The 22,551-nt window shown below is 44.9% G+C and overlaps 1 protein-coding gene across 13 annotated transcripts in view; it reads left to right on the forward strand.

Moving 5' to 3' along the window:
• The window catches only part of Ankrd48 (ankyrin repeat domain 48), a 116,458-nt gene that overhangs the window by 13,764 nt on the left and 80,143 nt on the right, over positions 1 to 22,551 (forward strand). For 10 of the 13 annotated variants that reach the window (XR_015636671.1, XR_015636669.1, XR_015636670.1 and 7 more), the window contains 5 exon segments: positions 1,748 to 1,820; positions 5,254 to 5,333; positions 8,355 to 8,413; positions 9,902 to 9,938; positions 13,021 to 13,087. Coding sequence is in view for 10 of the 13 variants with exons in the window: in XM_087583433.1 (XP_087439559.1) it covers positions 1,748 to 1,820; positions 5,254 to 5,333; positions 8,355 to 8,413; positions 9,902 to 9,938; positions 13,021 to 13,087 (316 nt within the window). In the remaining 3 variants the exon portion in view is untranslated. 13 annotated transcript variants of the gene reach the window in all.

The raw sequence follows: 22,551 nt of genomic DNA on the forward strand, positions 1-22,551 counted from the left end.
CCCAGATGACCTTCAAGAGAGGAATGGATTAAAAAAATGTGGTACATATACACAATGGAGTACTACTCAGCTATCAAAAACAATGACTTCATGATATTCATAGGCAAATGGATGGAACTAGACAGAAAATATCCTGAGTGAGGTAAACCCAACCACAAAACACAAAGACATGATATGCACTCACTGATAAGTGGATATTAGCTCTGTTTACCCAAGATAAAATCCACAGACCACATGAAGCTCAAGAAGAAGTATGACCAAAGTGCAGATGCTTCAGTCCTTCTTAGAAAGAGGAACAAAATTATTCATAGAGGAGATACAGAAACAAAGTTTGGAGCAGAGACTGAAGGAATGGCCATTCAGGGACTGCCCCAACTGGGGATCCAGTCCATATACATACAGTCACCAAACCCAGATAATATTGCTGATGCCAAGAAGTGCATGCTGACATGAGCTTGATATAGCTGTCTCCTGAGAGGCTCTGCCAGAGCATGAACAATAAGAGGTGAATGTTCACAGCCAACCATTGAATTGAGAATGGGTCCCCACTGGAGGACTTAGAGAAAGGATTAAAGGACCTGAAGGGGTTTGCAACCCCATAAGAACAACAATACCAACCAACCAGAGCTCCTAGGGACTAAACCACCATCCAAAGAGTACACATGGACTGACCCCTGGCTCCAGCTGCATATGAGGCAGAGGATGGCCTTGTTGGAGAGAATGGGAGAGAAGCCCTTGGTCCTGCCAAGGCTGGAAACCTCAGTGTAGGGGAATGTCAGGGCGGGGAGGCAGGAAGGGGTGGGTGGATGGGTGGGGAAACACCCTTATAGAAGGAGGAGGAGCAGGGATGGAAAAGGGAGTTTATGGACAAGAAACCAGGAAAGGGGATAACATTTGAAATGTAAATTAAAAAATATTCAATAATAAAAAAATAGAGAGATATGACATCTGTGCACAGAAATTGTCTTCAGGCCCTGACAGTGCCCTGGCTGTCGATCTTTGCTGTAGAACCTGGAGAGACTGTTTCTTGAATGTTTTCTTAGCTTGAGAGAAGTAGAAGCAGAAAGATGAAATTTTAAGCTTGATTGTTTCTGAAGTTGACTTAAAGGTAAATATAAAATGACATATAGCAGAGTGTGGTGGTATACACCTTTACTATTCCCGCACTGGGATGGGCAGGAGGCAGGTGAGCCAGCCTGGTCCACATAGTGAGCTAGCTCCAGGCTAGCCAGTGATACATAGTTAGACTCCATCTTGATAAACAAACAGAGAAGTGAACAAATAAAACAGAAAGTGAAAGAAAGAAAGAAAGAAAGAAAGAAAGAAAGAAAGAAAGAAAGAAAGGAAGGAAGAAAGAAAGAGAAAGAAAGGAAGAAAGAAGGGAGGAGGAAAGGAAAGGAAGGAAGGGAGGGAGGAAGAGAGAGAGAGAAAAGAAAAAAGAAAGAGAGAGAAAAAGAAGGCAAGGAAAGAGTGAGATAGCTTAGCAGTTAAGAGCATACTGATCTCGGAGGCGCTGAGTTTGTTCTGGTTGAGAACTACACTCTAAGTAGCTCACAAGTACATGTAACTCTAGCTCCAGGAACTCCCGTGCCCTTGTCTGGCCTCTAGGGGCAGTCAACACTTACATGAATATTCCCCTGTACTATATCTTAATGATAAAATGTATAAGCCTTTTAAAGTGCTGTCTAATACCTGGACGGCTTGCTTTTCTTAGGACTCACCTCTCACTGTAGTTTTTACTCTGCAGGCTTTCCCAAAGCCCCGGTCCCAGTTGTCCTGAGCTTACAACAAAAGAGGACAAACAGAGTTTTGACACTAAGGTAAAGGTTTATTGGCGATGCTGACATTTTTTGCCATGGGGATTCAGAGACTTAGCTCAGTGGCTGAGGGCTTGCCTAGCTAGTACAAGGGCTAGGTTCAGTCCTCGGCTCTGAGTGGGAGAAATTTGCTGTAAATATGATTTTGTTGTACCCTAATAACAAATTTGGGGTTAAGCAAAGGCTTTAACATAGACTTTCTGCTCAAGCATTAAGGCTAAAAGGAGTGCAGTAAGGAAAAGAATAATATTCTGAAAACATGGTGTGGACTTCTCGACGAAGAGTCATACTTGTTAGTTTTATAAATATCCCGTGGTGGCTTCTGGGGTAACATTGTTCAGGGGTTTGTGGTCCTAGTTGGGTTTTGTCAACTTGTTGCAAACCTAGACCCATCTGGGAAGAGGGAATTTCAACTGAGAAAATGCCTCCATAAGATGGCCGGAAGGCAAGTCTGTGGGGCATTCTCTTGACTGACAACTAACGTGGGAGGGCCCAGCCCACTGTGGGTGGAGCCACCCTTGAGCACCTGAGTTTTTCAAGAAAGCAATTGGAGCAAGCTGGTAAGCAGCATTCTTCTGCTCTTCTGTGGCCTTGGCCTCAGTTCCTGCCTCTAGGTTCCGGCCCTGGCTTTCCTGGAAACTGATATATGAAATTGAACTTTTCTCCCCAACTTGCTTTTGGTCTTGATGTTTTATTATAGCAAAAGAAATCCTAAGACAGTTGGTACGGAAACATTCTCCATCTTTTGTAAATGAGATCTTACAGTGAATGGTTCCCCGGTATGAACCGGGCAGAATTAGAGGCTGACAGGAAACACCCTTAAGTCACAAGGGGATAGAAAAGAATCCCTGTTGTACTCGGCCATAGGGAGCTGAGAAACAGACTTTGACTATAAATGAAGTTCATAAAATTATGAGGTCCCCGGGGCTGCCTGTTAACAGCTGGGATACAGTAAGAGTAAACTGGAAACTCACATGGGTTAGGCCTCAGCTTGGTTCATTGCTATTGTAAGACTGTTATTTGAGATACCTGTACGGAACACCATGTCTCTATGAAGAGTCTTTACACTGAATTGACTGAGTTCTGTTGGGTGGCCTGGGTCTGTGGGCCGCTCTTTCACTAAATTTCAGGTCAGATGTCTCCTAGTTTCCCTGTCTCTGTATCTTGGCTTAATTACCCCTTCTGAGGCTTTTATCCCCTGATATGTAAGGATTGTATGTGGCTGACGACCTGTTTTCTGAAGTTAGCCCTCTGCTGAGTAGGGATGCAACCCTGCTGACCCAGGAACTGAAAAATCTTGAGTGGCGGTTCTCAAAATGACCTTTTCACAGGGTGCACACTATCATGCATCCTGTATATCAGACATTTACATTATGATTCATAAGAGTACCAAAATTACAGTTATGAAGTCGCAACGAAAATAATTCCGTGCTTTGGGGTCACCACAATATTTGGAACAGTGGTCGCAGCACTAGAGGGATGAGACCCACTGCCCTGGAGCCTCAGGAAGGTTGTGGATCTGGTAGGGAGGATGTTTTTATTCAGGCCATCAGAGGATGTTGTACCTGGTCCCAAGATCAACACTAAAGGTAATAGCCTCTTCATTATGAGGTGCCTGGGTTCCGTGAAGGTTTGATAGAAATCATTAAAATGCACATAGAGCTCAATCTGGACTAACTTGGGGTGTAAATCACAGAGGTCCAAGGCCGCAGTGCCCAAGTTGTCAGGGACATTAGGGAAACATGATTGTGAACAGCACAACCTAATGATGGCACGAGCTTGCTTCTGTACTTCCGTTGGAATCCCGAGAACTTTCTGGATCTGAAATGTGGCATTCTTTTCGTCTTATGGTTTCAAGAAGGAATCTAGCATCAGAACAGATTACCAGGAAACTCCGGTGACGCTGTAAACACTGCATCTGCTTATAGTCCACGTGCCTAAGAGAGAGACCTTGGACAATTTACAGCACAGTGGGGCCGTAACTATGGACGGAGCTGAAGCTGGAGCTGGCTTTGCGCTTGAGGCTTTCCCTTGTTTTTAGAGAGCTTTGCACTCTCGTTCGGTTTCGCTGGTAACTGGCTTTGCCCTTGGGCTGTTCTTGAGGCTCGGGGTCTCATGGGGGATAGGCTTTATTCTAGAATGAGGCTACGCCAACTTCCTGAGCTCTTTCAGTCCGGGGAGAGCAGGCTGTGTACCCTTAAGGTGTCAGTTGATGTGTATGCTCTTGGCATGGGTGTGTCTGAGTGTGTGTGGACACTTGTGTCACACACTGGGCTCTGTCAGAGACTAAGCTGTAGGTTCACGTGAGCTTTGATTCTCCTGAGGCCGTGAATGAGAGGGATGGCTAAAGCTCTCAGGTGGCATGAGTCATGGGTACCTTACTTTTCCATTGGCCTTCATGGGGTATCAGGATCTTGAGTCCCTCTGCCATTTGGGTACAGATCATCTGTGCCTTTGGGTGGCTCATTCACTCTCTGCTTCTGTATTAAAGATGATTACAGCTAATTCTTGTGGTGACATCAGAGCCATTTCTCTATCTTCTTCTATGTGTCTGGGAATGGCCCCTAACCTAGGAGAGATTCCAGTTGTTCTGACTTATCATTAGGCCACATCTGTGCAATTCCCAAAGCTGGGGCTGACATCATCAACTCCGTTAGCATAAGCTTCTCCCCAAGTGTGTTTAGTAAGGAGTCCTGGGTCACTCACTGATAAAGGCATAGAATGAAGTGCCCATGTTGAAAAGTGAGTTGGCATTCATTTCCTCCTGCCATGTCAGGAGTTTTTCAAGGGCCCTCAGTGGTCTCTCGAAGTCATTGAGAAACGAGAGCTTCCCTGGCTTCGGTCCCTAGGAGCAGGTACCATTAAAGCAGAAGGCCTTTCCTCCCTTACTGATGACACATCCTCCCTTATGGTGACCCCCACCCCCCTTGCTAGAATTCTTAGAACTCTGATGTGGGCAGTTAGTTTTTAATTCCTTTGTTTCTAAATCTGTGACAATCCTGGGAGCATGAGTGCCAGTGTTGGCACCAGGGGCTGTGACACCTTAAATAGTTAAAATTAAATGAATAGTTTCCATAGCCTCTCGAGAATGTTGGCTCCATTGGAAAGTTCTTCACAGTGCATGTCCTTGAAACGACTTTCTTAACTGAAGACCTTTGCCACTGGGAGTCTGCATGTGTGAGCAGGGATGGCGGGTGCTTTGGACACTTAGGGACTATAGGAGTCCTTGAAGCAGCTATGGGCTGGTTTCTTTGAAAGACAGCCTGTTGAGGCACATGGGCCAACATGGGCCCTTCACAGTAGGGGCAGCATCCAGAGGGAGGAGACACCCTGTGCCCCATGCTTGCAGTCACAGGTCCAGTCAGAAAATGCCGGGGCAGTTAAGAAACATGTGAGTTAATGGGTTCTCTGATTGTTTCCTTTTCTTTTCTAACAGGATGGCTGCATACCACATTCACACCACATCAAGGAAGACAACCAAGGGATGGAGGAAAACACAGATGACAAGCTGGGGAGGTACAACTGCTTGTACATTCCTTTAGTTCAAACAAGCTGAGGTGGGGTGGTATGGGATGGCTACAGTAGCCGAGTGATATAAAACGGATAAGAAGGAACTTGTTCGCAGTATTGGTAGTTACTGAAAGCCACGCCCCCAAAGCATGAGGTAATTGTAAAGGCAATTATTGTGGGAAAGACAACCATGTATGATGATTTACATTCCGCTTGAAGTTTCTTGATATTTGCAACTTGCAGCCTGAATTTTTGTCGTAAGAGCTTAGACAGTGAAAAGGGTTTCCAAGCGTTACACTGATTGGTAAAGAACAGCCTTGAACTGACTGATCCGACTCTGCGCTTAGTTTTCCTCAGCTTCTCTCACACATGACCACCTACAAATTGGAGCTGAAATGATTTGGGATGTTTATGGGATATCTATGCTTGACCTTTTGTTTTTTAAGAATGTTGACGCCATGTTTGTTGTTTGTGAGTGGCTGGCTATTCATCGAAACCATTCAATTATGTCAGATTTTTCTTTATTTTTCCTCTGAGAAGAGTATTTGTGGGAAGAAAATCCTCTGATTGGATATAAAAGTCATAGGTACCATATAAAAGAAAGAATTAGAGTTTAGTTCCTTCCTTTCCTATTTGTTGGAAGTGTGATTTGGGACCGTTTATAATAGCCACCGTCTTTCGTGACGCAGGGAGGGTGGCGCATGCTCACACGGACGGAGGCGCATGCTCACACGGAGGGCGGCGCATGCTCACACGGACGGAGGCACATGCTCACACGGAGGGCGGCGCATGCTCACATGGAGGGCGGCGCATGCTCACACGGAGGGCGGCGCATGGTCACACGGAGGGCGGCGCATGGTCACACGGACGGAAGCGCATGCTCACACGGAGGGCGGCGCATGGTCACACGGACGGAAGCGCATGCTCACACGGAGGGTGGCACATGCTCACACGGACGGAGGCGCATGCTCACACGGAGGGCGGCGCATGCTCACACGGAGGGCGGCGCATGCTCTCAGAAGGCTGAAGGAAGGCATTGCTTCCTTCAGCGCTGACTTCCTGCTTATCGGTATCATTCATTCACTTAGCTACTCTGTCATTGTACTTAGTGGGTTTATGCAAATTGCTTTTACTTCTTTGACCTTTACCTGAGCCCCCAACGCGTTCTGTCACACTCAGAGAGTAATGCAGAACTTTCCATCGCGGCCCCGGCCCACATCCTCCCACCCATGAACTGTGGGCAGAACTTGTCCCTTATAAAGACCATGAATTTGAAGGAGAATGGGAAGGGTATATGGAAAGGTTTGGAGGGAGTAAAGTAAAGGGGGAAATGTTGCAATTATAATCTCAAAAATTAAAAAAGGAAAATCGTAAGCTCTAAGCTTTTGTTTCTACCATTCCTCCACTCCAGCCATCATGAGCTCTAACCCTCTGAATCCATAAATCCCAGTAGACACTTTTAAAAAGTAAATTGTCTTCGTCACAGTGTTTATCACGGCAACAGGAAAGTAAGACCAGGAGTCATGCTCTGAGCAGCTAACCAGGTCTCCCAGATGGAGCCACACACAGCACACAAATTCATTGTTCTCCACACCCAAACTTTATGCAGGATCCACATTAGCCCGCGCACAGTCTTGGAGGGGTTCCTTTGCTTTTCCATTGTAAACTTGAGAGGTTCCGATAAAGATGGCTGAAGTCTCCTTCCTTCTGTGATGTCTCAGTGGTGGGATGCCCTTCTATCTCCAGGGTAGTTGCCATATTTGGGCCTCAAAGGATCTGTTGTACATGGTAATGAATCTCTCCCAGGGAACTTGCCATTCTTCCCTGGTTGTCATGGAGATTAAATATCATTCTGTGTGTGATATGCTGTGTATTCATGTGTGTGTGTCAAGAATTTGATCAGAGGCCTGGTATGGCAGTACAAGCCTGTAATCATAGCACTCACAAGGCAAAGGTAGGCAGGTCTCTGAGCGCCAGGGCACCCAGACTACAAAGTGAGATCCTTTCTCTTTTTTTTTTTTTTTTTTTTTTTTTTTTTTTTTTTTTGAGCTGGGGACCGAACCCAGGGCCTTGCGCTTTCTAGGCAAGTGCTCTACCACTGAGCCAAATCCCCAACCCCGAGATCCTTTTTCAAAGTGACCGACCAGCCAAATAAACAAGCAAGTGGCTCGGTATGAAGCAGCAGTGGTCATCCCTCACTCGGTTGTGATCCGTTAGTGTTATGATCACTGCCAATCATATTGAGGCAATGAGAACTTATAGTTGCAAATAATTATCTCTTCTGAATTACACATCACAAAAATAAAACAGGTAATAAATGCAATTTAAGAGATTTCTGGTAAGTACAGACATTAATTTTTGTTTAGTTTTTGTTTTCGCTTTCGTTTATTTTATGTATGAGTACACTGTCGCTGTCTCAGACACACCAGAAGAGGGCATCAGATCCCATTACAGATGGTTGTGAGCCACCATATTGTTGCTGGGAATTGAACTCAGGACCTCTGGAAGAGCAGTCGGTGCTCTTAACCACTGAGCCATCTCTCTGGCCCCAGTGTTTGTTGTTTGAACCTGTGATAAGACACATCTTCGGGATTCTAAAGAAGTTCAGCCTTAAAGAACAAAGTATACTGTTACTTTATTGTTTCTCTGCTCCATTTTCTTTTAACATTTCAAGTTTTAAACATTTCATGATAAAGCAAGGCAATAAAATACGTATCCTTTAGAAGAACTTGCATATAAGGAAAGAAACTTGTCTGTTTGGAAAACATTCTTGGGCACTTTCTATGATGTCAGACTGGTCCAGTTTCTGGCCTGGGCTGTATTCCTTTTGATTCATGTCCACTCTATCTACATTTTTACATTTTATTCTTTGATCGAAAACTTAGTAAGGGACTTTGGTGGCTTAACCTTATAATATTCATACCCATAATTTATAAAATAAGCCTTCATTTGTTTAATGTCATTGTTCAACATTTTTCACATAACTACTCAAATATTAATTTTATCACTTTTTTTGCATTGCAAAAGCCCAGCTGCTTTAAAACACAAAGAGAAGGAACTTGAAAATTGTGAAGAGTGCAACTCAGGTAACTCAAACTCTGATGATTCAAAGCCTTGATCTGCCCTTGATCAAGTGGGAGTAAGAAAGGCTGATCAGTGACCTCAGTGTACAGCTTGAGTTTGTATTTGTGTGCAGGAGTGCATGCATGTGCATGTGCCTGCGCCCGTATCTGTGTGTCTATGTTTGTGTGTTGCTCTATTGTTTATCTGAATCCCTAGCCTTCCTTTTATAAGTATATTTTCTGTTCTGGGGAAATACTAGAGTCCAATCATTTGTTTTCTCCTAGTAGAGTGGGGGGTGGGTCTCTGATTATAGTAATCTTGTTTGTCTTTGTTTTATTTCCTGTTGCTGTGATTTAAAATACCCTGGAGAAACCATCCTTAGAGGAGGATTTAATCTTTGTTTATGAGCCCAGAGTTGGCAGTGGCCAGAGCTTGGGGTAACTGGTTACATTAGGTATGTGGTCAGAAGAAGAAAGGAGTAGATGCAGCCATGCTTGTGTCTAGCTTCTCTCTCCACTGTTACAGAGTTCAGGATGTGTTGCACAGGGAATTGTGCTGCCCACAGTGATAGGGTCTTCTCACCTTAGTTAACAAAGCAAAGGTAATCCCCACAGATTGGCTATAGGGCAACATAATCTAGAAAAGCCCTCACTGAGATACTCTACCTAGGTGATTCTAGACCGAGTCAAGTTGACAGTTAAAAAGCCACCATCACTTGTTTATTGCCACCTTCTGGAAGCTTGAGCAAACTAATTGGTGTTTTTAAATGTAAACTTAATTTAATTTAATGTGTATAGGAGCTTTGTGCATGCCTGTGCACCATGTGCATATCATGTGCCCTCAGAAGCTGGAAAGCAGCATCAGATCCCCTGGAACTGGAGTCACAGATGGTTGTGAGCTGCCATGTGGGTTCTGGGAATTGAACTCAGGTCCTCTGGAGAAGCAGTCAGTGCTCTCTCCATTGCTGAGCCATTCTTCAATTTTATTTCTACATTTTTTTTTTTAGAGAGTCTCCCCTGCCATGCTATACAATGCCCACAGACTGATCTTACACAGCATGGTTTTGAATGAAAACTTAGAGAAGTTGTGTTTTGTAATAACAAAGTAAGAACAGAATTGCTCCTAGTGTCATCTGTCCAGAAAACCACAGAGCCATTTGACACAGCCAGTTTCAGCACAGAAATACTGTGTGACAGGACGGTTTGCTGTCAGTCTGGCCAGCTTCCGTTGTGACTGTGAGGCTGCAGAGACATCTAACTGTCATGGATTCCATTTCGAGATATGTCATTTTCCCACCTTTCATTGAAATACACAAGAAGTTAAATCGAGAGCTCCCAGTCATTAACGCCAGCCACTGGTCTAACCGGTCTTCCCGGTAGAACCAGCTGTAGTTCCAAGGAGAATCGTGCTACCAAGGATGCCCCGGCCATGTAATGCTAGATTACACCCCTTGTTTTCTTCATTCTCTATTCATTTTGTTGATTTAAAATGTTGTCTTTCTTTATCTTTAGAAGCAGATACTTATCCTGAATCTTACTCTAAAACAAGGTAAGAGTTGATTAATTTAACTGTTTAAGGCAGTCTTTAGTGAGTGCAGAGAAAAGAAACTCACTTCTGTTGTGTATTCCTCTGACTAGATTCAATATGGTGTACAGAAGGTATGCAGAGTGCTGTGGTACGACTCATGCCAGGTGGTGATGGCGCAGGCCTTTAATCCCAACACTCGGAAGGCAGGGGCAGGTAGATCTCTGCGTTTGAGGCCAGCCTAGTCTACAGAGTGAGTGTCAGGCTATATAGAGAAACCCTGCCTCATGCATCAACAGCAACCCAAATCAGACAGACAGAACACACCACCACCAAGGAAAGAGCACACTTGTCCTCACAAGTGGCCACTGTGATGTGAAGGCAGACGAACCCGCTCACCATCCTGTCAGTGACGCGTATCTGACCTATGATTTGACCGTCTGCCTGCAGAACACTGTCTCTTCTTCCTCTGCATAGATTAAAAGGACCAGAATACAGGTCACCGATTCAGAAAATCAAATTTAGACTCTGTTGGTTTTTGCCTCCATGCAGCAACATAATCCAGTAATTTATTATAACACTGTATTGGTAATCATTGGCTTGTTTTCAGTAGTAAAAGGTTTTAGCGAAGCTCTCACTAACGTGTGGCCATAGCACATAACATTGATATATAATTATTCTACTAGAAAAGAACATTTACATGTTATATAAATAATACTAAAAAGATCTCCCCGGGAGATATTTTCATTGACCTTTCGATTTACCGACATGAGCTCCCATATCTGTCTATCTGTCTTCCAGTCTATTTTCTTTTCCAGCGAATACACTACTTTTATGAGGGATTCCTACTTTAGCTTCTCTTTCATGATTTTTTATATCTGACTGCTAAGTGTTCCTTTCCATGTACAGTTTCATGACTTTAGGGAATGCTGTGGACTAATCAAACTACCAGTGGTTACTTGAACCTGTGTTTAGAATCCTCCCCTACTCATCTGCTCTGTCAGAGAGCTTGGGACTAAAAGACTCTGAAATGGCTTCCTTGGTTATACCAAGCGCAGCAGAGACTGATACCCTTGAGTCTATGGCCAGTAGCACCCCCCCAAACTTCCACCCCCCCAAACCCCCACTCCCCCAAACCTCCACCCCCAAACCTCCACCCCCCAAACCTCCACCTCTTAGCAGATTAGTGTTTTAGTAATATGGCCGGCGAACATAGAGAAGCCCAGTGGAGAGGCTAAAGATGGGAATAGTAAGTGTAACTCATTCCGGGCTATCACCACAGAATCAACAGACAGGGTATTATGTGCAGGAACAACTTCCGGGTGGTGCTCACAAGTTTAGAAAGGGGATGAGCACTTTGGGCATTGTAGCACATGTGGTAGAGGTGATGGAAATCCTTAGCGGAGAATCTAGAAGATCCTATTAGAATAAAGAATTCGGAGGGGAGGTGGGGGAGGGGCTGGGAGGAGAGGAGGGAGGAGAAACTCCAATGAGGATGTAACATGTGAGAGAAAGAATGAATAAAAATTTAAAAAAGAAATCAAAAAGTTCTGGACAAGATTTAGGACTTCTGTTAAACGGGGCTATAATAACTTGAGGTAGTCAGAGCATCTTACTAGGTAGCAGCTCTCTGATCCACCCCAGTGCTGATTCATACGCGGTCACCCAGGAAAGGGCAAGTTGAATCCATGGCCTAGAGAAGTTCTCCCAGGCCAAGCTGAGGCCAGGGTACTGACTCCACAGAGGGCGTTGACCAGGCTTGGGAAATAGGGCTGCAACGTTAATTGATTAAATGCATTAGTGGTTGGCTCCGAGTCACCAATCAGGCATTGGTGTCTCATTGAGGAAAGAAATAAAAGCATTTCCCTTTGGAGTCGTTTAACCAAGAGCAAGTCCAGATTTGAATTCTCTCCTCCATGGTCCTGTGTGTTTCATCCTGTGTGTATCTCTTGACCCAGATACCCTTGACAAAGGCATTTTTTTTTTCTGTCTTTATTGAAAGGCGCAGAAAGCTTAATGGGGGTGGGATGGTACACTCTACCGAAATCTTTGACAGAGTGTTACAGAGATCATGTCTTTGACACCAACTGACCCAGATGACAAACGGTACTACAAACATCACTGCTTACCAGCCAGTATCCAAATGCTGTGTTTAACCTTTATAGAAAGTTGAAGGGTGATTGTCACATAGTTCTCTTAAAATTAGGTTAAACAAACAGGCTGAGGACACAGTAAGACTGCAGTCTTAAGCAACCAAAAGGTCTATTATTGATATTAACTCTGGCTGCAAGGTCCAGCAAATCAGTCTTTCAGAATATGAGAGATCGTTTAAGCGTACCGCATTGCCACAGGAGAATGTGACTGAACCCTGAAGGAGGACGCCTGGGGAGTGGAGTGCACAGGAGGGAAGATATTCCTGGGGATTTAGATGTTCCACCACCAGGGCCCCCACGTTCTCTCCCTGGAGTGTATATGAGCCTACGAGGGGTTTTTATTGTTTGATAGCTTGTGAAGACCTGAAAATGAAGGTTATTTGAAAAAAATATTTTTTTAAAAAAAATAATGTTTAATGTTTTCATCTCTCTGAAGAGAACATGGTCAGGAATGCTGTAGACATGTGATTTTTAACCACTGTCCTCCTCTTCTGGGGAAACTCTGTGCTGTTTAAAGTGACACAACCCCCTGGCCTCTTTCAGTCTATGGTTTGAGCTATGAAGGATCCAGATGTCCAATTCTGAATGAAGTGCAGTTGTTAACCAGGGGGAGACAGCAAAGAGGGAACACTACTGTTCGAGCCTTGTTTTGTTTTCCTTTACAATTCAGGCAGCAAAACTATGCGTGAGCCAATGCATCGGCCTTCAAGAGAGGAAATCTGTGAAGACATTTTTGGGGGGCTCTGCCAATATACAGGGTACCATTCTTTGTCATGGACATATGAAGGAGTCACCCCTGCGTAATGGGTAGAGAGTTGAGGCAGAAAGGGATAGTGATTGCTTGTTTCCTTGTTGTTTTCAATTAACAGATCAATTTTAAATATCTCGTAAAGAAATAGTACAGATAACTAATAACCCAATCTCCCCTCTTCTTGTTTACTTTTATTCTTAAGTTCCGCCCAAAGACGTAGTAACTCTGAGCCCACAGAAGTAGACGATGAACCTAGCTTCAGTACCAAGGTAAAATGCCCCTCTGTGAAATCAACGTTCTCTTTCCGAATTTTTTTTCTATATATTCTTACATTCAGCAGTGGTCTACTCTCACTGCATCTGAAAAGTCAGCCAGAGAGAAACATTTATATAATTATGACCAGCTGGGCCTCTTGCTGCTTTGTTTTACTTTGAGTCCTGACAGAGGCGGTGGCTGCTCTGTGCAGTGAGGCTTGAATTAGGCGTGGGACATGCGCACTGGGAAGAAGGTCACGAGGTGCTTTCTCAGTAGAGCGAGTCTGAAGTTGAGCCAGGGTCTTTGGGATAAATATGCATCGCTGTGGCTTAACTTTTTACCTGGGGGCTGCAGAGCTGGCTCAGTGTTAAGAGCACTTGTTGCTCTTGCAGAGGACCCCGTTTCGGTTCCCAACACCCACATGGTGGCTCGCAGCCATCTGTAACTACAGTACTACGGGATCTGAGGACTACTACTGACCTCCACAGGCATCGCGCACGCACGGGGTGCACATACATACACGCAGGCAGACACTCATACACACAAAATAAAATAATGGAAAAAGATTAAAAAGTAGTTTACTTGTGTGACTTTCATTATATTGATGATTCAAAGTTGTAAGGAAACTGAAAATCTATGTCACGGCTAACAGATCTACCTTTGGTTTCAAAACTGTCAGTGAATGGTGGTTCTAGGGGACTCCTAACCGTGGGAACAGGCGTGTCTCGCAAGCCTTGTCCACCCTCACTATAAGCCGCCCCCACCCCCGCCCCAGTCTTGCTGCATCTTGGTTTTTGTTGTTTCTTGGAGGCCTGCTCTTTTCTGAAGGGAAATGGAAGAGTGGATCTGGGAGAGAGGGGAGGTAGGGGCGCTGAGAGGAGAGGAAGGAGGGGAAGGGAAACCACGGCCAGGATGTACTGTATGAAGAAGAATCTATTTTCAATTAAAAAAAATAATAATAAACCCTGTACAGCCAAATAATACATCTTAGCCCAAATAGTTGCAAGCTAGTACAAGCAGAAATTCAATAACCATAGCGTAAAATTTTAATTTCTGAAGTTTTGTGCTTAGCTTTTAATATCAGCTCACATTCTTAGTGTCATATTCTAGTGGTTTAGATTTCAGAAGGCTTTCGCTTACTCCTTTAACTTCTCATCTTAAGTCTTCTGCACGTTATGAGGTAGCAGAAGGCTGGAAACCTGTGGGTGGGTCACCTTTTGTTCCCAGAATAGTTTCACGCTAAAACAGAATTTTAATATATTTCAGTGTGAAGAAACAAACAGAAAAATAGTAGCAATTAACAATATCGAGCATTTTGAATGTGCCCTAAGTTCATTATCCTTCCTGATGTTTAGGGTTTGTCCTCTGGGGTGGTTTGCTCTAAGGAGCTGGGTGAGAAGGGAGAACTTAGGATCTGTCGTAAGAACACAGACTTAGAGAGAGCATCCTCAGAGTCCCCGGACTCGGACTCTTGACTGGGTGCTTAGATGGGTGGTTCTCATGCATCTCAGCTCTTGTGTTTTTACTAAATGTGTGCTTTCATATCCCATACTACTGTCTCTCATCCGAAGTGCCGATCTTTTCTCCCCACTAAAAGCCAAAGCAAGGCTTCTTTTTCCAACTTGTCTTTCTCTGGGTTAGAAATGGTTCCGTTTCATTCTGGAGTAGACGGCACGCTTGGTGTCTGTAACCCCGGTACTGCACGTTTGGGACAGGTCATCCTCTACCTCAGTAGCAGCATTTACCAATGAGAGGATTCTTAATCTGTGTTAATAAATCAAGAAGATAAACTGTGAGACACAGAGTTATTTAAATGTAGAACTGGCGTTCTCCGCAGCCGTCCCGAGTTGTTTTTTTACTTCCTTCTGCGTGTGAAGTGGAAGCACAGGGACACAGCTGCTGAGGAAATTCAGCTTTGGCTGTTTTCTGGGAGCTGTGACCTGTTACTCAAAGATAATAAGAACACACACACACACACACACACACACCCCACACATACACACTCACACACACATACACACACACTCACACCCCCCACACACAAACACACACTCACACACACATACACACACACTCACACCCCCCACACACAAACACACACTCACACACACATACACACACACTCACACCCCCCCACACACAAACACACACTCACACTCACACACATACACACTCATACACACACTCACACACATACACACTCACACACACACATACACACACTCACACCCCACACACACAAACACACACTCACACTCACACACATACACACTCACACACATACACACTCACACACACATACACACACTCACACACACCCCCACACATACACACTCACACACACTCACACTCTCACACACTCACACACACTCACACACACACTCACACACACTCACACATACACATACAACACACACATACACTCACACACACACTCACACATACACACACACACATACACACACACTCACACACACACGCACACACTCGTACACATACACAACACATACAACACACACACACACACACACAACACACTCTGCAACAGAAGCTACAGAACTCTCTGCAGTAGGATTTCCTGCTGATTCATCCCTCCAGTGAAGCCATTTTGTATGACTCTGGGAAATTTTTGTTGACCTTAACAGTTTTTTGCCTTTTAAATTGTAAAATGCCATTTGAATCCAGGGCCAAGTGAATGTAAGGTGGGGCTTGGACGCTCCCTGTGCTTTACCTCATAGCTGGAGAACTCAGTCCTCTTGATGACATATCCCCCCACTCCCATCACGCACACTGTCCCCTCCCAGGATGGCTGCCAGATCCAAACCGCTAAGGAGTCGGAAAGTATGTGAAGACTAATAAACGTGCTGTTTTAATGGTGAAAAGTCTGTGCTACTTATTAGATCGTTTGTCCAATTTTAAACCACATTCACGCGTGGCCCAATTAGAAAATAAGACCTATCAGTATCTGCTTAGGCGTAGGAAAACCAAGCCGGTTGATGTTAAGACAGGGTTTTGTTTTTCCTTATGATGTCATAATGGCACTTAAAAAGCTTATTTGTACGGACACACACGTTTCTATTTTGAAAGTATCTTGAGGCGGGTTCTCAGTATGTTGCTTACATTTCCTTAGATTGCATAGCTCAGGGCTGGAGAGTTGGCTCAGCGGTCCTTTCTCAGTCCTCTGTGGCGACTCATGCTGTAACTCTAAGGGACTCAGTTCCCGGTTCTGGACTCTACTGGCATCAGACAGACGTGCAGTGTGCGCATATACACTCAGGCAAAACATTCATTCACATAAAAACTTTTTTAATTAAAAAAAGACTGACTGGGGGTTGGGGATTTAGCTCAGTGGTAGAGCGCTTGCCTAGCAAGCGCAAGGCCCTGGGTTCGGTCTCCAGCTCCGAAAAAAACAACAAAAAAACAAAACAAACAAACAAAAAAAAAAACTGGCTAAAGTACTTTGTTTCTGGCCTGAACTCTCGAAGCCCACTGACAAATGCTGAATACTGTGAGCACAGGGTTGTTTTCAAAAGGAGCCTTCTTGTAACAGTTTCTCTTAAAAAGTTCTGTGGTTTTGTAATATTTTCAATTCTTGTTTTATAGTAAGATATTTTCTTTAGGGATACCAACGTGCATTCATTTGAGAGAAACTACTCGCACATGTTACTGTAAGTATATGTTTTCTGTCCTCAGTGCCAGGATATGTTGTAAAATACATAATTATATGACTGAAAATCTTGTCTTTCCTACCTCCTCCTTTCCGTTTGTAAATTTAATTTTATGTTTAAATTTAGGTTTGTGTTATTTTTTTTTCAGTTTAGTATATTTTACAAGCCAGGGTTTTTGTTTATTTGTGTTTGTTTTTTAAGATTTATTATGTACACTGTAGCTGTCTTCAGACACACCAGAAGAGGGCATCAGATCTCATCACAGATGGCTGTGAGCCACCATGTGGTTGCTGGGATTTGAACTCAGGACCTCCAGAAGAGCAGTCAGTGCTCTTAACTGCTGAGCCATCTCTCCAGCTCCTCAAGCCAGGATTCTTTTTTTTTTTTTATTAATTTTTTTTATTAACTTAAATATTTCTTATTTACATTTCGAGTGTTATTCCCTTTCCCGGTTTCCGGGCCAACATCCCCCTAACCCCTTCCCTCCCCTTCTTTATGGGTGTTCCCCTCCCCATCCTCCCCCCATTGCCGCCCTCCCCCCAACAGTCTAGTTCACTGGGGGTTCAGTCTTAGCAGGACCCAGGGCTTCCCCTTCCACTGGTGCTCTTACTAGGCTATTCATTGCTACCTATGAGGTCAGAGTCCAGGGGCAGTCCGTGTCAAGCCAGGATTCTTAAACCCATATGCTTTTCCAGTATTTCGTTTCCTCTTCCTGGCGGAAGTATTCACACCTGTCTTCCGAGTCGTCTGGGTGCCTCAAATGTTCTGCAACAGGAACAGAAGCCCTGACCTTGCGGTCTCCTGGCCCTTTGTAACTTTGTGTCATTTTCCTCTCTTGTCAGTTCTCCCATCCCAGTAAGAACAGTAGCGTCCAGTAAACTATACTGAAAAGCTGAAGCTGGGGAAACAGGGAGAATAGATACATGGGTGTGATCAGAACGGCTGAGAGAATGAGGCTCTAGAGGGTGAGACCCGTGGAGTTGGGGGGCGGGTGGACAAAAGCTTTCTCAGTTATTTCATCTAAGGGACATTCGTAGATATCAGCACTTTTTTAGTTGTCGTTGCTACACATTAGAGCTGCATTACAAAAAGCCACCCCTCCCCTACCAGGGGATGGCTAACTTTTTTATTTTTCTGTTTCTTCCCCTCCCCTTTGAAAATGATTTACCACTGGTCTCTCTTTTTCTTATAAAAGTGGTTTTTAGTGTCTTTGGTCCATCTTTGGTCAAACCTTTGCTTATTTAGTTACAACATTTTGTTCACTTTTATGTGGCTTTGTTCATTGACTCTTGTCCCAGTGGCATTGGTGCCTGAGAAAGAGAGGAACTCATGTACCCATTTGTCTTACTTCTTTAATACACCAAGAAGCAGCGTCCTGTGCGTGCTATGAATCCAGTGCATCGGAGGCAGACGCTACCAGAGGCAGACTCACACACTTTGTCTCAAGAAGCCATTCGGGCAAACACAGCCGGTCATTAACTTAAATTCCTCAGTGAGCTATGCAGAGTGAGCTCTTGGCCTTGGGTCCGTGTGCAGACAGCCCAGACCGACCCACGTGAGTTCCTACCACAAACTAGAGGAGTGAGCGTGGAATTGAGAAGCTCTATACACTGTGTCCCCAAGACACTATTCCCTCACATATCAATGCTTTCCAAGAAAGGTGCATGTCCCACACGGACTGACCTACCAAGGCTCTTAAATAGTGGCCTACACTGCAGGTTTGTGTCCATTCTCAATCAGACAATCATGGGATGTTTTTTTTTTTTTGTGGTTTTTTTTTTTTTTTTTTTTCGGAGCTGGGGACCGAACCCAGGGCCTTGTGCTTCCTAGGCAAGCGCTCTACCACTGAGCTAAATCCCCAACCCCTGGGGTGTTTTGAGAGACATGTCACTCCTAGAGACATAACTGGACTTTGGATGACACATTTAGTGGTACAGATGACAAACATATTAATTTAATAAAACATTCAAAACCTCCATCACCACATGCGAAGTTTGTAATCTGAGAGAGAGAGAGAGAGAGAGAGAGAGAGAGAGAGAGAGAGAGAGAGAGATGCGTGGGGAGCCCTTTGTCATCAGGAAGCCCTTTGGTAAATGGGGAATACAAGCAGGACACCAAAAATCACATGAAAAAAAAAATACCGTGACAGAAATGTGGGTTCTGGGAACCAGCAAGTGTGTGCAGGGAGATCTGGAGAGAGAGAGGTGCAGCCCAAGAGGGGACAGTCAAAAGGCAGCATGGTGGAAAGGCAGTGAGGCCGATGGAATTCAGTTATTTCCTCTGTACATCACAAGTTTACAGGACAGGGCCTTTTATAGTAAAAATTATTTTTTAAGTTTTTTTTATAATTAGTATATATGCCAGTGCATTTTCTTAAAGGATCGTTATACATTCTTTTGTATTAGTTTTATTGGCCATGATAAGACACCATGGCCAAAGGGGACTTAAGGAAGACAGTATTTATTTTGGCTTACGGTTCCAGAGGGACCAGCGTCCACGATGGTGGAACTGACACAAGAGAGGTGGCAGCCATGGCAGCAGGAAGCTGAGAGCTCACCTCTTGAACCACACAAGCACAAAGCAGAGCCAGGGAGCAAACTGGTCTCAAAGGCCAGCTCAGTGACACACATCCTCCAGCATGGCTGTACCACCCAACCCTCCGGAACAGCCACCACCTGGGGACCACATGCTCAGAGGCCTGAGACTCTGGGGGACATTCTCTTTCAAACCACTGCCGTGTTGGGCTTTGTGATCCCCTTCCCACGACTCCATCTCTTACTCCCCACCCGGCTCACCAGCTGCTTTAATTCCCTGGGTTTTCTGTTGCAGGTTTTACTTCCTAGTTTCCTACCCATAACCATCTTTAAGATCTCTTTCCCCACCCCCACCGTGGTTCTTTAGCTGCTTTAATTCCCTGGGTTTTCTGTTGCAGGTTTTACTTCCTAGTTTCCTACCCATAACCATCTTTAAGATCTCTTTCCCCACCCCCACCGTGGTTCTTTACTGCACCTGCTCTCTCGCATACAAGCACATGCATGCGTGCATGCACACACACTCCTTTAGATTTCTTTTTTTTTAAAAAAGATTTATTCATTTATTTTATATAAGTACACTGTAGCTACACCAGAAGAGGGCATCGGATCTTTTTGCAGATGGTTGTGAGCCACCATGTGGTTGCTGGGAATTGAACTCAGGACCTCTGAAAGAGCAGTTGGTGCTCTTAACCGCTGAGCCATCTCTCCAGTCCCCCCCCCCTTTAGATTTCTATCAAGTAGAATTAACATTATTATATATAAATTCAGATCCAAGACCTGCGTGCATACGTATGCAGAGAAGCAGGAAGTAATTTCTTCCTGAGTCTGAAACGCATTGCTCAAGATGATGATCTCTAATTTTGCTGATTTTCCCTCATAGTTAACTTAAAATTTCTTATATGTACCTTGCTTTATTCCTCCCTCCCCCCCCCCCCCTTGAGACAGAGTCTTAGCACATAGCTCTGGCTGGCCTGGAACTCTCGGCCTCCCACATGCTGGGATTAAAGCTGTGTGCTGCAGTACCCAGCAGAAGGTCTTAGGGTTAGGGCAGCAGCAGAGACAGGTGTACACCATGTCTACCGCCACCCTGTTCTTAAAACCTAAGAAACTGATCCAAACTGGAAGACCAGCAGCATTTTGGGGTACAGATTCACTCCCAGTGCCCCGTGTACATGGCTCTCATGTGGATGCTAAGGTCTGAACTCAGGTTAGGCCAGTAAGCAACTTTCCCAACTGATCCATCTCTCAGCCCAGATCAGGACTTCAAACCAAGTCAGTACACGTCGGAGAGGGGCATGTAAGCCTCAGGTTGACACTGAGTTTCCCTCACTTGCTCCTGACCTTACTTTATTTTGTCGAACTCTGAACCCACAGTTTTCCTGTGGCTAGACTGTCTACCTAGCAAGCTCTGGGAACCCTCGTGTTTCCATCTCCCAGCACTGGAATACAAAAGCACACTGTATCGTCTTGTACACAAGGGCTCTCTTATTTCAAGATCAGGATCTGATGCCTGTCGGGCAAGCATTTTAACAACTGCACCACCTCTCCAACCCCATCTGCAGCATTTTTGAAAAGATCATTTATTTACTTATGTATATTTGACTCTACCCCTCCTGACCAGTGTGTGTGTGTGTGAGTGTGAGTGTGTGTGTGTATGTGAGTGTGTGTGTATGTGAGTGTGTGAGTGTGTGTGAGCATGTGTGAGTGTGTTTGTGTGGGTGAGTGTGTTTGTGTGGGTGAGTGTATATGTGAGTGTGTGTGTGTGTGTGTGTGTGTGTGTGTGTGTGTTGAGAACGAGCATCTTGGGATAAGGAAAAAAGCATCTTTAAGGTCTAAGGACCAAGACGTCAGTAGTGTCACCAGGAATAGTGGTTGGAAACTACATGGCAGAAAAGGGGTCAGTGGAACCCCAGAATTCTCTCAGGACTGAAAAACCTGGTCTCCATATCTAGAAGGAATGTGATGTGGGAACCTGACACAGGAAGTGAGAACCCACATGAGGAAGTATTTGGTGTGGGCATGGACAGGCCGGTCAGTGTCATTAGAGAGCCAAGAAGGCTGAATTACAGCAGGAGGTATAATCCGAATGGCTTATGAATCAATTAAGATGACAGTGATCAGGCCATTGCCTACCTACCAGGTTACTCCATGTCTCAATGATGAGGCAGTAGTCGTATGTCTTTGGGGTCCTAGAGAGCAGTGGGCCTTCTGTCAGACCCAGGTCTGAAAGATTTCTTGGCAGAGGATTTGGGAAAATTAACCCTCCTTTGACCAGGCAGAGTAGGGCAATCAACCCAAAAGTGTTTAGTTTGGGCAGAACCCTGGCAGCAGTGAGGGGCATGAGGCAGGTTAGCCCAGTGGCTAGCCTTACCACAATTCAGGAGGAGTTGTGCCCTATCGTTTTTGAAGACCATATGGTTTTCATTAGAGCTAGCATGTCTCTATAATGGGAAGTTTAAACATTTTAAAGGCCATACTCGGCAGCTCTCTGAAGAGTTTGAGGGCCATTTCTGTAGTGTGTCTGATTTTTTAGCCTTCACCTTAACAGTTTATAAGTTAAAGGATTTTTAGGAGTTGAAATTGGAGAGGAGAGACTTTTGGAAGTGTAGAACAGAGCAAGATATGAACAACTTGGGGCTTGTTTGTTTCTGTAGGGAGGAGCTGCACCAGAGAAAAAGACAGAGCAGGCAGCTCCATGGGGGGAGAGAGAACTTTTGGGGCAAGCTGAGGACAGGAGCAGGCTGGGTAGCCCACAGGCGAGATCAGGGAAAGTGTAGTCCACAGCCAGGACTGCAGGTCCTAGGGAGATGGGAAAGGGTTAAATTGGGAAATGGAGAGGTAGAGGATGGGCTTTGGAAAGGCCAAGATTGAGATCAGCTGGGGCTGTGAGGAGGGACTTATCAAGGCGGGGAGTTTGGCTTCAGGACTGGAAGGGAGAGGGAGATGAAGGCAGAGAAGGCTAAGGCAGTGGTAGGCTTTCCCACTGGGCAGCAGGGACAGCGGTGGTGGTGGTGTGTGGCTGTGTGTGGCTGTGTGTGGCTGTGTGTGGCTGTGTGTGGTGTGCTTTTGGAGCAGTACAGCCACTACAGCTGTAGCAGGCTCCTAGGGCTGCATGGCTAAGGCAGCAGCAGCTGTGGTACTGCATGGGAAGACACAAGAGCAGCAGTGACTGGCCAAGGGGGTGGGGCCAGAACACTGGTCAGTCAGGGTGGCTGTGGAGGCTTTGCTGGCCCAATAAGAACACATCAGAAGGGGAACAGAGTGGAAGGGAATGCT

The sequence above is a fragment of the Rattus norvegicus genome, chromosome 14, assembly GCF_021556685.1.
Source record: "Rattus norvegicus strain SHRSP/BbbUtx chromosome 14, alternate assembly SHRSP_T2T, whole genome shotgun sequence".
NCBI lineage: Eukaryota > Metazoa > Chordata > Mammalia > Rodentia > Muridae > Rattus > Rattus norvegicus.